We start from the raw sequence: 17,054 nt of genomic DNA on the forward strand, positions 1-17,054 counted from the left end.
TTTGGAAAGATGTTTGGAGAACACTTAGAGATCTAAAAATAGATCTGCCATTCAATCCTATAATTCCTCTACTAGGTATATACCCAGAAGACCAAAAATCACATTATAACAAAGATATTTGTGCCAGAATGTTTATTGAAGCCCAATTCATAATTGCTAAGTCATGGAAAAAGCTCAAGTGCTCATCGATCCACGAATGGATTAATAAACTGTGGTATATGTACACCATGGAATATTATGCAGCCTTAAAGAAAGATAGAGACTTTACCTCTTTCATGTTTATATGGACGGAGCTGGAACATATTCTTCTTAGTAAAGTATCTCAAGAATGGAAGAAAAAGTATCCAATGTACCTAGCCTCAGCCCTGCTATGAAACTGATTTATGGCTTTCATATGAAAGCTATAACCCAGTTATAACCTAAGAATATGGGGACAGGGTAGAGGGAGGAGAAGGAGGGGGGAGGATGGGCAGAGGGAGGGTGATTGGTGGGATTACACCTGCGGTGCATCTTACAAGGATACATGTGAAACTCAGTAAATGTAGAATATAATTGTCTTAACACAATAACTAAGAAAATGCCAGGAAGGCTTTGTCAACCAGTGTGATGAAAATGCATCAAACTGTGCATAAAACCAGTGTATGGTGTCCCATGATCACATTATTGTACACAGCTATGATTTAATAATAATAAAAAAAGCCATTCTAGATTCCAATAATCTTTACACGATGCCAGACAGATTTTGCAAAGAAGACATAGTCACAAAAACATTAAACACTGCAGGACGACTCATGTTAACATCCTGCAAACACAGTTGAAGGACAGGGGACATAGCACAGTGGGGCCACATGGATTCCACCTTGACATTACACTGCTCCAACTCCAGATACCCTTTAGAAGGGTTTTAAGAACTAAATGAAGATTTAAATTCAAGAAATATACACTTTTGCAACAACCTATGTGTTCCTTTATTTCTTATAAAGAAATATATTTACATACCCCCTTTTGTATACACACATACACAGCCATATAAACACAGTATAGGCAACTTCCAAGGTAGTTAAAACACACTGCAATTAGAGGCATCTTCTGGGCTTTTCTTTTTTAAAAAAGCAAAACATTTTTCTTCTTCCTGATATTCTTCAACAGTATATACAGACGTGAAATATTTGTAAGTGATCTGTTTGTGCATTCACCCTTTAGTAAGCAACCACTGAATGCCTAAGGTCAGTTCCTAGGTGAGGTATTGGGGACAAATCATAGTCTAGCAGTGAAGTCCTGGGATGAGGCAAGGGGATGAGTGGGATAAATAGGCACACAGAGTCCAGACACCTCAGAGGGTCCGAGACAGCTGGGTGTAGTCCCAATGCCTGGGCTGGTCCTTAGAGGAGGCAGAGGCAGCCACCACACAGGGCAGGTGTACTTCCTAGGCAGAGGAAATACTGAGCAGTGCAGACAACAGCTCAAGTGTCATCCCCTTCTCCCTCGGCCCCTGTTTGTTTCCTAGCATTTCAATGCAGGGACCAGAGCCCCCTCTGTCCCCTCCACCTCCAGTGCCTCATCCAGCCCCTGGCACGCTGCAGATTCTTGGGAGTATTTGTTGAATGAGTCAATAAATGAGAACTGTAGACACAGCTTGTGGGTGTTTATAAAATTACCAAAATGAGCCCCTCTAATCTCTTAGGATGAGAGAAGTAACATTTCAGGCAAGATGTAAAGGAGAGGCAGACCCTGAGCCAGACTTACACCTGACTCAACATGGAGCCGTAAATAGACACATAAAGTGAGATCAAGCGACGTGTGACAGAACAAAGAAAATAGAACGGGATGACTCACAACTATGCAGGGCTTACAGAGCTCTTGCAGAAACTGATTTGTAGGTAAACATGACAGCCAAACCAGCAACAAACATCTTGACCATGTGATTATAACCTTAGGCAAACGGAGGAGGAAGGATAAGAGATCGGACATTGTTATCAAGAATTTGTTCAGATTAACGCAAACAATTTTCATGAGAATGACCCTGTGGGTCTACTACATAATACTCACCCTTTAATTTCCTAGTAACAAAAACTTTCTCTCTAGTTAGAGTGGGGGGGAAATAAAGACAGCTCCACAGAATAAACCCAACCTGGTAAGTACAGGGTAGTATTTTTCATTATGCCAATATTCTCTTATCTTCTTCCAATTGTCTAACATTATTGCTGACCAAGAGTTGGGATGAGATCTCTCTACACCCCACAACTTCCTATTCTGAAATAATCATCCATTTTGGCCCATCCCATGGAACTCTGTATTTGGGTAGAGGCAGAGGTAGTAATGGGATGGAGCGTGGTAGGGGAAACCAACCCCATCACCTGCCTGCCCTCGGTGTGGGTGGAGAGAAGGGTACCAACATTCACTGTGTTAGCTCACGCTGGACCTGTTCCTCCTTCTGGAAAAAGCACACAGTTGGGAAAACTGTTTCTCCTTTACCCAATTTTTTTTTTTTTTTTTAGCCCATTTACTTTTAGAGAATCCTTTGCCCAACAACAATTTTAAGAGTGGACATTCACTCACGTGGCCCAGCTGCCAATCACAGCTTTCTTACCTCCCACCCCAGGAGGTTTACGGTCAAAGATGAGCATATGAAAAGTGTCTGAGAAGGAAGCCCACATTCCTGGAGCCCAGAGACAAAAAAGAGATTGAGAACTTTGAGCACTTATATTCAGCATAACAAAAGAAATAAAAAACTACCTTTGGGCTTTATAATTATGGAAAGCTATCAGTGACTTTTGTCATGTAAACTAATTGGAATAGATTTAACACCATGAGCATAACCAAAAGAATTCTAAAGAAAATTTCGAAGTAAAATTTAGTATGTTTCTAATAGCCTGTGGAAAAATAACAAATGGAAAGACAGTTACCATGACACTTGTAGAACTGGATATTAAGGATGAAATAGATCTCTGTGGACCAAAGTAGAAAATCTCTAAAAGCCATAAAATCATGCCTATGGGAAAATGTGTTCTGAATACAAAATAAACCTATAAATATGTTTTTCACAATGAAATTACTAAACTTTTCAACGGACCATACACTTAAGACTATAGTTTACTTCATAACTTTTTTCTAATCTTTATATTTTGTATCTTGTTTTTTCATGTTCAAGCATTGTTATGGCTTTACACGTGTGTAACATTTATAATTATTTTCATCTGTCCTTTCAATAATCTCAGTTGAACAAGTCAGGATCCAGTGTATCATTTCACAAACACATATTCATTACAAAGAATAAAGAACTTAGGATTTATCTCACAAAGTACTGATAAAATGAGTAAGAATCATAGTTTCAGTGCTTCTAAATTTTTAACCACTGCCTGATAGGTCTTTGTTGAGCTATTAGCATTATTCTCCCAAAGACAAAGTGAATTGGGTGCCCAAAGGTGTGGGGCTGCTTATCTACTACACACAACATCAGCACAGCCACCTTGAGGGACGGGTTATTATCTCCAATTTACAAACGAGGAAAACAACCATTTCCAAGATGCATTTTACAGCAAAATATTCTCAGTAATCAATTTGAGAATTATTACCAATAGGCATTAAAAGGAGAAGCAGCAGCTGAGACAGGAGGAGGAACCCAAAGTCAAGAGACACGGCCACAGTTACCTTGCTCATTTCACGTACAACGGCCTCATGGTTAACTTGAAACATTTAAAGTTTAGAAATCATAATTTTACTCTCTGTCTTTTAATGTCTATAGGGAGTCTTTATTACCTAAGTAATCATTATGAGAACTTCCGCGTTTACAAAGTTGAGCAGCTTGACAGTTCACAATACACTTACAGAACCGACTTAAGCAGTCCTCGCAGAGCAACTCAGTGACTTGTGTTTATTTCTTTTCTCTCTCCCATTGTGAAATGCTGATAGGATCATCTGTACACATGAAGTAAAACTGGAAATCTTGTTAAAATACAGAAAGGTTTCCTAACAATTGATGTTAGGAAAAACTAAAATTCACATACATTAAGAAATGAAACCTTGAAGTTAATGTCATAAAAATGAAGGAAAAAATCAATAATGATATAAGTACTTCAAAAGTCAGTAATCCGAATGCTAAAGAACAGAAAAAGATCCTTGGCAAAATTGACAGGCACTCAAATAGTTTTGTAGAACTGACCATTTTCAGGATGACTGTGGAGGATCACTGGAGCCCAAGACTTTGAGGTTACTATGAACTATGATGCCATAGCACTCTACCCAAGGAGACAGAGTGAGACTCTGTCTAAATAAGTAAATAAATAATAAGACTGTTAGTCAAATGTGAAATACTATCACAAAAAGCTTAAAATTATCCCAATAACATCATTAAAAAAACCCTTAAGTATCACGACATAATGCAATAATGCAAGTCAAAACATTGTTAAGGGCATAAAAAAATAAACTTACATTCTTAATATTTAATTTTCACTTTTCAGGTTCGCCCTAAAACTTCTGACTCCCAACTACTTAATATTATGAAATTTTTGTACCTGTATTTAGCTGACCTAGTAAGCCTTTTTCTGGTTTTAATACCCTTTAGAAAATAATGTGAAGTTGAAAACATAGAAATAACTTCCTACTGAAGAAAAAGTATAAAATTAAGAGCACAAGCATAATTTTACCCTCTTAATCATGATGAAAAGCTAATCATGTACAGTTTTTAATTGAATGTTAAATGTTAATGCAGTTGTATAAAGTGTGACCTCAACTTCAATACAATTCAGTTGAAGCTTTCCTTTCCTGAAGGACAGAAAGGGTAAGAAAAAAGGTGGCAGGATAAAAAGAAAGAAAATAAAAGGAAGAAAATAAAGCAAGACCCAGTCCACAGGCACTCCCCAATACCTTTAAATGCTTTAGCAGCTGTTTTAATTCTTGAGCTAATAGTCAAAGGAAAAATCACTGATATGGCTCCGGGCCTGTAGCTCAGTAGGGCGCCGGCCACTTACAGGGAGGCAGGCGGGTTCTGCTAAACAACAATGACAACTGCAATTAAAAAAAAAAAAAAAGCCAGCCTTGTGGCGGAGGACGTCTGTAGTCCTAGCTACTTGGGAGGTAGAGGCAAGAGAATCACTTGAGCTCAGAAGTTTGAGGTTGCTGTGAGCTGTGACACAACAGCACTCTACTGAGGGCAACAAAGTGACTCTGTCTCAAAAAAAAAGACAAAGGGAAACAAAAGAACAGTTCTTTAAGGAGATATCCTCTCTGCTCTCAAAAATTGCTGACAATGCCTATAAATAAAGTAAATCTATAATAAAGAAAAGAAAGAAAAATCCATGATAGAACCATTTCAAAGTACTTTAATAAACAGCAACAGACATGGCTTTCATCTGTATGCTGATTAGGTTATTTTAAAATGTTTTCACTCATTTGCTTAGAATGTAGCATTTATGTATTTTCTGCCCCCTAGTCATGAACTTCAAAAACCAAGGTAAAAATTATAATTCTCTGCTCTTCTACGAGAGAACAAATCATCTGTAGACAAAGTAGCACCTAAAATTTTGTACACAAATTTTTTTTTAATTGTTGTGAAATCTTTTTTTTTTTTATTGTTGGGGATTCATTGAGGGTACAATAAGCCAGGTTACACTGATTGCAAGGTAAAGTCCCTCTTGCAATCATGTCTTGCCCCCAGAAGGTGTGGCATACACCAAGGCCCCACCCCTCTCCCTCCTTCCCTCTCTCTGCTTTTCCTCCCCCCCCAAAAAAAAATAACATTAATTGTCATTAATTGTCCTCATATCAAAATTGAGTACACAGGATTCATGCTTCTCCATTCTTGTGATGTAAATTTTTAAAAATCATTCCATTTATCTCAGCACCAAGCTCTAACATTTGGATACATCTTGAAAACCTTGTGAAGTCTGTGGTGTGCGGTGACATCGGTTTTGCTTCTTATTTGTCCAGTTCTCAGTCAGAGCCTCCCCAACATGTCACAGGGTGTGGGTGAGACTCCCTCAATCCCCACCCCAAACCTTTGTGCACAAGATGGAGCCTGGGAAGATTAACCCATCCCCACCTGCAAAAAGTCACAGATTTTTATCAGGTCAGCCAGGCTGATGAGAATTATCCCAGGGACTTTTCTTCCAGAACCATCACAGAAAACTGCCTCTGCACTGAGGCTGGAAAACTAGAAAGCTGGGTCCAAGCCTGCCAAGGGCCAGCTTGATCCTTGGGATTAGCACATAGAATAAAGCCAGGCAGAAACCAGCAGAGACCAGAAATCGGCAAGGGAGGCGGTAAGCGGCAGAGTTCAGACGACAGGTGCACCTGGGTCTGTTCCCCCGGAGCCAGTGCCCCCTGCCAACCAAAAGAGCCATAAAATCCCCTTTAAGGTTTTCTGTTCTAGTAATCTATAAAAACAAAAAATTCTGTCTAATATAGATATAACACTCCAAGGTATCACATGTTAAAATTACTTTGGGTCTTAGTTTTTAATCAATAAAACAAAAGGATTAGATTAGGGACATCAGATATAATACGCTCTAGGATTCTCCCTTGCTGTATAATTTTATCAGTGGGAATATTTGTTAACTAAATGTCTAAGTGATTGATTTTAAAGAGTAAAAAGTACTAGCACGTAAGGAAAAGGTGCTGAATACTTTTTAGAAATATTTACAACTAAGTTTATTCATTTCTGAGTTGAAATGTCTTTAATTAGGTTTAAAATCCCTATTTTTTTAATCTCTTCATAGGAAAAGTGAAGAATTGTTTTTTAAAAAATGAAATCTTTGTGGCAGCACTTTTGATTCAAACAATGATTTTTAGAACTGTTTGACATAAAGTTTTATTTATCTTTATTCATTAAAAACCTGTTTGTTATAAAGTTTCACATATTTATATTAGCTATAAACATGACTTTATAAATAATCAGGTCAATCTTCTCTTCTCATTAACTAACCGCATTTCACAGTGGTCACTATTAGAGATTTTAAAACTTCACGTGCAGAACAGGATAATGGTCCGTACAAATGTACAGTATTTCTCCCTGAAATTTTATTTTATTAAATGTTTTCCCAGGAACTAAATTCTGATCTTTGCGATTCCTCAGAAATAGTAAACGACTATAACACAATCAAATATGAAAAATACATGCCATTCAACCAAAATAACCGAAAAACCATGTGAAATAAAATGAAAGGCCATCCTAATTTGAAATAATTAAAACCATTCTGGGTGGCGCCTGTGGCTCAAAGGAGAAGGGCGCTGGCCCCGTATGCCGGAGGTGGTGGGTTCAAACCCGGCCCCGGCCAAACACTGCAAAATAAATAAATTAATTAATTAATTAAAACCTTTCTATAACCATTCCAAGACAATAAAGATATCATAAGTACAAGTGTTCTTCTTAAACATAACTTTTTATTTATGGCTATATCCAGAGTTCCCAGAGCAGTGTCGCTGGCACCCAGTGGGTGCTAAGTAATTGTCAGACAGGAGAAGGAAAGGCACAGCTTGGAGACTGGCTGGAAAGGAAGGGAGGGGTGGCTGAGGAGAGGTCAGGAGGGAGGGGCATGCAGGGGTGAGGAGGAAGGAAAAGGAGAAAGTCAAAGACTGCGGGAGGAGAGATGGGGAACCTGGGAGGAGCCTGAGAAAGGGATGGCCCCTGACAGATGCGGGTAGGGAGGCAGCACAGGAGCCCAGGGAGGTGCCCACGTAAGAGGAAAACAGGGAAGCAGGAAGGGGAAGGAGGGAAGAGAGCAGAGGGCAAACTGAGAAATCTCCTAGCATTTAGCACACTTGAAAGTGCACAGAAACACTATTTAAAATCTTGATATTTTTATTTAACTCCAATGGAAGTATTTAATACATTAATAAATTCATTATACTTCATACTACACATGTCTGACACGAGCAATAAGTTAATAAAACAGAAGTTATTACATCACATTTTATGATGTTTGTCCTGAAGCTTCATCTTTTAAACTTAGAAGCATGAGACTGTATATTAAATTCCAAATTTAATTGCTGAGCACCAGTAAAATACTCAATGGCTAATTTATACATTTCTCCAACCAGGGCAATATTAACCTTTCTCTGCCCGTTAGCAGCAATTCACAAACTAGAACATGACCCTTTCCTGGGGTGCCGATGTCTGAGCTTTTCAGTTCTTTCTTTTCTGGTTACTTCCCTTTGCTAAGTGCATCTGTCTGGTAGAACTCCTACGGCCCCTTTCATCGTCTCTGTCTCGGGATGCCATTTTACTGGGAATATCCTGCGTACTTGCTGATTTTTTCCTATTTTCCTTGGGTTTAGCAGTTTTATCTGGGTCCACTCTCTCTTTTTCTCTGTCCTTTTTCCCCTTAAGAGTCTCTTTCCTGGATATATCTGCAGCAGGGATTTTCTTATCCTTCCGGTCAGTCTCTTTTTCTTTCTTCCCCTTTCTTCCCTCTTCAATCTTACTTTCCTTCCTTGATTCGGACTTCTCTTTTTCCTTCTTGAGCTCTTCTTTAGTGAGTTCTTTAACTTTCAGGTTTTCCAATCAAAGGAAAAAATGTTTATTGACAGCATCTCTTAATTCATAGAACAGCAAGTTAGTGAAAAGGTGTTATTTTTTTTTTATTCCTCTCCCCCCCACACAGGAAATGTCTATTCGAAATGTTACTATAATTTACTTGTATGTAAGTCAGCTAAAAATAGATGCAATCCTCTATAAAATACCAACTACAAAAGAAATGCTAGAAGCTTGCCACATTTCTCCAGCTGGAAATATGGTAAGACTTCTCTTAAAAGATTAACATGCTACGTTGCAAAAACAAGTGCATATGGAAAGGTACAGTACTTCACACAAAGTGTTAATGATTCGTACTTCACGACTACAATGTCATAATTAAAGGAACATTGGCAATGCAAGAATAAATTTTTCATAACTTGTAAGTTTATGTGTAAAGATAATTAAAACATTTGAGCTCAAACAAAACACTGTGTCCATAAAAAACATTTGCTTACATTCCTTTAAACCAAATACGTGCAAATAAAAATTGAATAATTTAATTTTTTTAGCTAACTATGCAAAAGATAATTTTCATCTGTATGAAATTTTAAAATCATTATCTGTAGTATTTAAAGTGACAAATTAGAATTTTTTTCTGTTTCTGTCTGTCATGATGAAATCAGTATTCCTTTAAGTATGTTTCCCTGTTAATTTATACAGAGCCAATCAAGCCAACATAATGTCTTTCATGTTCATAGATAAGACAGGGCAATTAAATGGAGTATACAGCTTTTTCAAATCTAATAGAAGATATTGCTTTCAACTTGCTTTACATAAAAGCTTAACAGAGCAGTTAAGAAAAGCTCTGAATTTCACCTGTTTACACTCTCATTACGACATCATAAGATAAGGCATTTACTGTATAATGTAGCATTTAAGTAGCAAGAAAGAAACTGAAAGATTTCTTTAATATAATGAAATGTAGATGATGTTTTCACCCATCAAAATCACGTAAAACATACACAGCCCAAACTAATGTTCAACCCAAGCATTGGATTTATGGTGTTGTATCTGTCTAAGTAGTCTAATAAAATTGTGATTAACCAGCAAAAATATCAGATAAGTTGTCTCCATTAGTTGAACCTCCTGGTGATGAACCAGGAAATTCTTCAGTTCTTCCTGAAAATCTTATTAAAATCTGGTAAGAAAACAGACTAGTATTCATTCAGAAACACCCTCTGAGTCTTTCTTCTACTTTACTTAGTTAGACCTCAAGTTTGCAAGAGGTTTGCTATAGCACAGACAGCGTATCTATGCCAACAGAGATAACGGCATTGCAGAAGAGGAAAATGTGTGCAATGCTGTAAGATCATGTTCTGCAAACTGCTTGTAAAAAATCAAATCTCTAATGTTTAATTTGCCTGCCTAGACCAAGAAATAAAAGTACATGTTATTAGCCATTTATTTCATCATTATTTATATAAAAATAAAACAGTGAAAATTGTTTCCTTCCCAGGGATTATTCAGGAGAGATAAAAGGTTAAAACATGAAAACTTCCTAATGATAAAATACAAATCACAAAACCCTGCAAATCACACAATAGAAGTCTCGTCTGTTCCTATTTCCTCCACAAGTGAACCACAAACAATATGCCAAGGATTTGAATAGAAGACTGACAGCATTTCACAAGTTTGTAAAGACCCTCGTGCACCCCCCATGCCCCTCCCCACAAGGGACATGACTCCACATGTGAGCAGGAAAAAGCACGGGATGTAAAGTACAGCAGCGATGTCCAGCTGTTAGTCTATGCACAACAGTTCACAGTTCTAACCATTTTTAGTGAAATAAAATACAAAACAGCAAATTCTATCCCAATGTAATGCAGTGCTCCATATTATACACCTAAGTTTTCATTTTAATGAAAACTATTATACCCAGCTTTTACTGTGCTCTAAGACAGACTATCTTGAGAGCTTTTAGACCATCATTGAAGACTTCATCTTTTCCCAGTAGTAATTCAAGCAGTAAGTTAAGTTAAGGAAAGTTTTAGGGAGCAAGTTAGGATGTGTACGTGTAAACTGAACAAATATTGCTTGATATAGTATAATTCATAAAGACTAATACAAAGTTCTAATAATGTGAAAAGGAAATTATTTGTGATCATAAGATTGAGGATAAAAATTCTTCAATAAAGTCTTGATAAAATTTATAACCTAAGGTGCAGCCAAACAAAACCAAAAAGCAATAATGTTTAGCATTAGTAGCTATAATTACAGAACATACCCAAAAACCGTCATGCATTTTTAAGCATTCATTCAAGGCTAATTTGAAAAACAAAAAATACCTTTAGCCTTAGCTTTTCTTTTGGCTACCCCACCAGGTCCTTCTGTTGGTATTTACAAGATGAAAATAGGTTATGAACAGAAAATGTTATAGGAATGCAAAAATAAGCATCTACAAAATAGATTAAATTGATGCCGCTATGAAACAAATTATCTAAATTCACCATTAAAATATTCCTTCAATATATAAGTATTTATATTATAAATATAATATTATAAACATTTACATGTCACTTTAAAGCCTTACTTTTACTAATTTTTAACAGATAAATGCATTGCGATCAGCCTATGATTTAATCAACCACAGTACTGGCAGCCTCAGACCTTCAAGAACTGTTGGCATTAGAAACACTATTTCACCCTTGGTCCTGGGCCTGTGCTCGGGCCACAGATGACCAATAACAAACACTCAGGTGAAGGACTGAGGGCCTTACTTCACTAGGCAATCACATTTGCCATCCAGAAAGAACAGATTTTGATAGAATTTTCATATTTACTGTTTTGCTTTTGCCCATCACTCCAAACTTTCTTTAAAAAAAAAAATTACATAAGCAAGAAAAAATGACACTATTCTGTAGGTCCATAACTTCTTCATCTAAAAACTTATCAACGGCTTTTTATTACCTCTCTTGGCAAATGAAAAGTTCTGGTAATGGATTTATTGTTGACTCTCCAACAAACATCAATACCATGTATCTCCCAGAGCACTCTTCATCCAACCAGGCTGTATTCAGCAACCCACTGAACCCATCTTCCCAATTCTATCTCCTGGTCACGTAAGTGCTATTTTATATTCATACACTGGCAAATTTTCCAAAGTGGCACTCCAAGTTGCCAATCCATTTTTCTAAGCATAGCAGGGATGGAAGTGTGGTGCTCAGTGTGCACCTCCCGGGTAAGGCGGGCAGGACCACACACAACTTGCCACTCGAGAACGAAGGTCTCGAGTGAGGTCACAGGAAACCCCTCTGAGACGCCTGACATTTCCTCCTGCAGTAAGCTGCAGAACCCACACTGTATGTTTCTCAAAACCACAGTCGCGCTCCCACTTTCAGTATGTTTGTACCCCTATTTTGTTGTCCTCCTCCTCCGCCTCTGTTCCTAAATTCCCTCCCCTTTCTCTCTATTCATTTGTTTCCACCACATGAGGTAATACATTTGAAGATTTCTTTTTTTTTTTTTTTTGGCCAGGGCTGGGTTTGAACCCGCCACCTCCGACATATGGGACTGGCGCCCTACTCCTTGAGCCACAGGCGCCGCCCTAGGTAATACATTTGAGAATGGTGATTTATTCTGGTCAAAATATCCTAAGCATCACCATTCTTGAACAAAGTGTTAGCATATCTTACCATTAACTACATTAAAAAAAAAAGAAATGAGGTAACTGTTTCATGTGGTTGTACCTGAGCAGCTAATTGAAATATGTAGATCAGCATACCAGGAAGTATGTGTATGACTATTCTTTTCCAGACAGTATTTGATTCTTTCCTAAACTCTGCTGAAAATAGCACCTACTATCTTATAATACTGAATGGTATTTTGGATCACTCTCCACTAAAGTTCATTTCCGAATAAAATCCACCTATGAAATCAAATCTATTTGTGTAATACCAACTTTTAAATACATATTATTCAATGTGTAAAAGAAATCAGCATAAAGCATTAAAGCACATTTAAGACTAACATCCCCCTTCTGACTCCTGAACATTCCCCCACAATAAGAAGAGTGATAAAGACTAGACTGCCTGTTCCCCATCCCCACTGCTCCGTTTAAAAGACCCTGAACTGATGAAAGGGCTAGAGTTAACTTTCCTCATGAACCAGCCAACATATTTCTTAACTTTGTATTAGTTATGAAGCATTTTTAAAAAGCAACGAGTAGTATAATTCATTTTTTTTTTTTTTTGAGACAGAGTCTCACTTTGTCACCCTCGGTAGAGTGCCGTGGTGTCACAGCTCACAGCAACCTCCAACTCCTGGGCTTAGGCGATTCTCTTGCCTCAGCCTCCCAAGTAGCTGGGACTACAGGTGCCAGCCACAATGCCTGGCTAGTTTTTGTTGCAGTTTGGCCGGGGCTGGGTTTGAACCCGCCACCCTCGGTATACGGGGCTGGAGCCCTACCCACTAAGCCACAGGCGCCGCCCAAGTATATTTCAAATGTTTCTTATTTGGGTATAATCCTTCCTGTGGTACGAATTAACACAGCTCAATGTACCACATAAAATTCCAAAGTATCATCTTCTGCTATCTTTTCTGAACCTAAAACATATATATATATATATATATATATATATATATATAAAATCAATAATTTTTCAGTATCTTTGACATCGTAAAGACTGAGGTAAACATTTAACCAATCATCATATTCAGTCTCTGGTGGAAAGTGCAAAGACAAGAAGAAATCACAACACCAAAAAACAGGAAATGATCAAAGGAGCCCCAGGTAACAATAAAAGAAGGTGAGAGTCAGAAAATCCTGCCTTATAAAGGGAAAGGGTCAGTTTTAGGAAGGAAGGCCTGGGCCAAGCTTATGATGAGGACACTACTGAATTGTGCTGGTCACTAAACGACCCTCAGGGTCTTCAGATTACGGTTTACAAGCAGTGGGGAAGGCAGTCACCCCGCAAGGTGAAAAAACACAGGTGGGAAGAAAGGTGACCCCCAAACCTGAGGTGCTCTCAAGGCCTCCCTCACCTCCTGAGGAGAAAACTAACTGTACATGGGCTCTCTCAAGATTCTGAGGGGCCAGAAGAGCAGCAAAGGCTTGAAGGATTTTATCTGTATTTGAGTGTGTTGTTTTTTTTTTTTAAGGCTTATAGTTTTGTTTCTAATAAAAAGAAGCTGAGCAGTGAGAGAAGGGAAAAGTGAGGAGGTCAGAAGGGGAAGGTACAAGCATAGGGAAGGGTCAGCTTTAGAAACCAGAAAATGCAACGTCTGAGAAAATGACACACGAGTGAGGAGACAGTGGCTCAAAAAATTCTGAGATAGTCACGTAAACAGACGAGAGCAGATAATGGAACCCAAACCAGAGCTGACTAGCTCAGGAAAGCAAAAGGCAAAATCGACAGCAGAATGAATAAAACAGCCCTGAAAGATGGAAGAGTGTGGAAAAGGTTCAGTGAGCTTACCAAGGAAAGGAGCTATGTGAGCAGCAAGCTCTCCACAGAGGTTTAATTCAGGCAACTTTATGAAAGATGTTCTTCTCAGCAACACTGTAAAGTGCAGTGATGGGGAAATGGGTCAGTGATGGGGAATCCAGGGCTGGTGACATGTGAAGAAAAAACCAACATGGGATTGGGGGCCTCAGAGGAACCCACAAGGCTGGCGTGGAAGACCCACTTTTCTCCTCGTCCTAATTCTTGACAGAATTCAGTTCTACCATTTCCAACTTCCTCCTGCAGTGCCCCACACAGGCAAGCACGCCCAGTTTTCGCTCCTTTGTTCTCTTTACAACCATAAGCCAGCTCCTGGGGTGGGAGGGGAAACAATTCTATCTAACAATACAATTCATGACAACAGGATGACTCTTTGTAAATAATTTCCAAGTAGTATGGAGAATATTCTACCAATTAGGGCAAAAAGGGAAGCATCTTGGTATTTTGTGATCCATCTGGTTAACAGTTGTTTCTATTGGTAGAACATGTTCCAATGTAAGGCAGTCATCAAAGAAGCATTAGGATGTGGTCGAAGTCAAAGAGAATGGCACAAAGAAACCGCATGTTTTGCTCCCTTTTCACACTTGCATGTTTATTCTGATGGTTTTTAAGGTGACTATTACTAACAGTCCTGTAACAATTGGAGAATTCTCACACAGAACTTCGAAAAAAAGCAGGTCTTACGTTCTCACAGAATAAATTGCTTAAAGGCTATTTATGCTATTTTGGCAACTCCCTCAGAGCCTCTGCCCCATCAACATTTTCAAAATGAAATGTTCTCTCCGAAATTGAAGTGGTGGAATCATTAAGCCATTGGCCGGACGTGTGGTTCTACCACACACATTGGACCTGATTTAAGAAGACTGGCTCCATTACAGACACCCAAGTGGTTACTGCAAACATGCAGGGAGCTTCAGAACTGGTGGTGTGGACATCACCTCACGCCCACATCATTTCAGACACTCTCACCATTAGTGGCGAGACCTCACTCTGAGCCTCAATTTCTCTCTCGCCGCCTTCTTTCCCATATGGGAACAACACAGTCATTTCACCATTGACCATGCATAGCAAAAAGAGGCCCCCCATGTCCAAGTCATGGTCCTGTGAGCCAGGCCAACTGTTGCTCCTGAAAAGGTGTCTATGCTTGGTAAGTGTCATGACAGCACATCCATTTCCTGTTTATTGTGTAATAGATGTAATGGTAACACTACAGAATGTTTCTTAAAAAAAAAAATAAAAACCCATCAGCTACAAACCCACCAACCATCTACAGTAAGCAGAAAGGGAGAATCACAACATAAAAGAACGGAACAGAAAGAGCAGACAGGGATTACACCCAGAGACTTCGCATTTGAACCAAGTGAAATGCAGGTTCAAATACAAGAGAGACCCTGGGAAGGTCACCCGCAGACCTTTGTTACCACAGATCAGTTTGTTGCACGAACTTGAGAATGTCATTTCTTTAAAAAAAAAAAAAAATCCAGTGATTTTATCACTTATTTAAGCTGGTTTTCAAAAAAAAATCCAAACAGAGCGCAGCCATTTGGAATTCTTCTATGGCGAATTCTAAAGAATGAAAATGGGGCTTCAGAAGATGAAGAGAATTTTGAAGAAGCTATTAAAAATGTGAATACAGCACTACATACAAGTCAGGTCCCAAGCAGTATTGAAGATACATTTAACGATGATCGCTGCATAAATATCACCAAACAGACTCCATCATTTTGCATTTTAGCCCATGCCTTAAAGGAATTTGTCGCCAAAGAAGGTCAAGGAAATTTACCTGTTGGGGGCACAATTCCTGATATGATTGCAGATTCAAGCAAATATATAAAACTTCAAAATGTTTACCTTGAAAAAGCAAAGAAAGATGCTGCTACTGTGGGTAATCATGTAGCCAAATTGCTGCAGTCCATTGGCAAGGCACCAGAGTCCATTTCAGAGAAAGAATGAAAATTACTCTGCAGCAATTCTGCATTTCTTGGAGTGGTAAGATGTCGATCCTTAGCTGAAGAATATGGTTTGGACACAGTTAACAAGGATGAAATCATTTCCAGCATGGACAATCCAGATAATGAAATAGTGTGGTGCTTAATGTTACGGGCTGTTGATAGATTTCATAAACAACATGGTAAATATCCTGGGATATCGAACTATCAAGTTGAAGAAGATATAGGAAAATTAAAGTCTTGTTTCACTGGCTTCCTTCAAGAATATGGTTTATCTGTAACGGTGAAAGACGATTATGTTCATGAATTTTGCTGATATGGAGCTGCTGAGCCACATATCATTGCTGCATTCTTGGGAGGAGCTGCTGCTCAAGAGGTTATCAAAATAATCACCAAACAATTTGTAATTTTTAATAATACTTACATTTATAGTGGCATGTCACAAACTTCTGCAACTTTCCAGTTGTAGAAGAAGCACCCTATGTAGCTTATTGATTGAAAATGTACTTCTTGTCTTAGTGTGTAAAATTCTGCTAAAGGAGAGCTGCTAAATTGTTTCCTGAATAAACATTTTTCTCATTTGTAAAAAAAAAAAAAATCAAAATGAAACTCAGTATTTGATTATGCAATGAGGAACTCCTGAGGCTCTTACTCTTTTGAACTAACATCAGCATATGATAGAATTCATATGATATTAATGAATATCACATGTGGCCCTCAGCTTTGAAGAGTGATTCAAATAAAGCCTAAGACCTGGTTCCCAGATTCAAGGAGTCCACCAGTGAGTTACATAGTACATGGTTATCTCACCAAATAATAGAGGCAGAAAATTTAGCATACTTGTTCCACCAATCAACTTAGGAAAATAAAGTCTCAGTCACCGAGTTTCTTACAGTGTTTCAAATATGCTTTATGATCCAAGAAGATTCCACAGCCAAATTACCAAAAAAATCTCATATGTTTTACAGACTTATGGATCTAGCCCAGAGTCTTACCTAGAAGAGATCATTGAGCATCTGCTCCTCTAAGGCAGTGGTCCTCAACCTTCCTAATGTCGCGCGACCCTTTAATACAGTTCCTCCTCTTGTGGTGAACTCCAACCATAAAATTATTTTCGTTAATACTTCATAACTGCAACTTTTGCTACTGTTA

General features: G+C 38.3%; 1 protein-coding gene and 1 pseudogene across 7 annotated transcripts in view; one reads left to right on the plus strand and one right to left on the minus strand.

Annotated features, from left to right (window-relative positions):
* The window catches only part of ASPH (aspartate beta-hydroxylase), a 230,019-nt gene that overhangs the window by 166,306 nt on the left and 46,659 nt on the right, over positions 1-17,054 (minus strand). The window contains exons 5-6 of one of the 7 annotated variants that reach the window (XM_053558395.1): positions 10,798-10,839; positions 5,748-8,484 (exon numbers count right to left, since the gene is read on the minus strand). The exons of 5 other annotated variants lie outside the window; for them this stretch is intronic. In XM_053558395.1, the coding sequence (XP_053414370.1) occupies positions 8,123-8,484; positions 10,798-10,839 (404 nt within the window). In that variant the 3' untranslated portion in view covers positions 5,748-8,122. Of the gene's footprint in view, positions 1-5,747; positions 8,485-10,797; positions 10,840-17,054 lie in introns of those variants that run through there. One more of the 7 variants, XM_053558396.1, reaches the window with a different exon arrangement.
* Positions 15,014-16,568, plus strand: LOC128563984 (NEDD8-activating enzyme E1 regulatory subunit-like; annotated as a pseudogene).

Source organism: Nycticebus coucang, chromosome 13, assembly GCF_027406575.1.
Source record: "Nycticebus coucang isolate mNycCou1 chromosome 13, mNycCou1.pri, whole genome shotgun sequence".
Taxonomy (NCBI): Eukaryota; Metazoa; Chordata; class Mammalia; order Primates; family Lorisidae; genus Nycticebus; species Nycticebus coucang.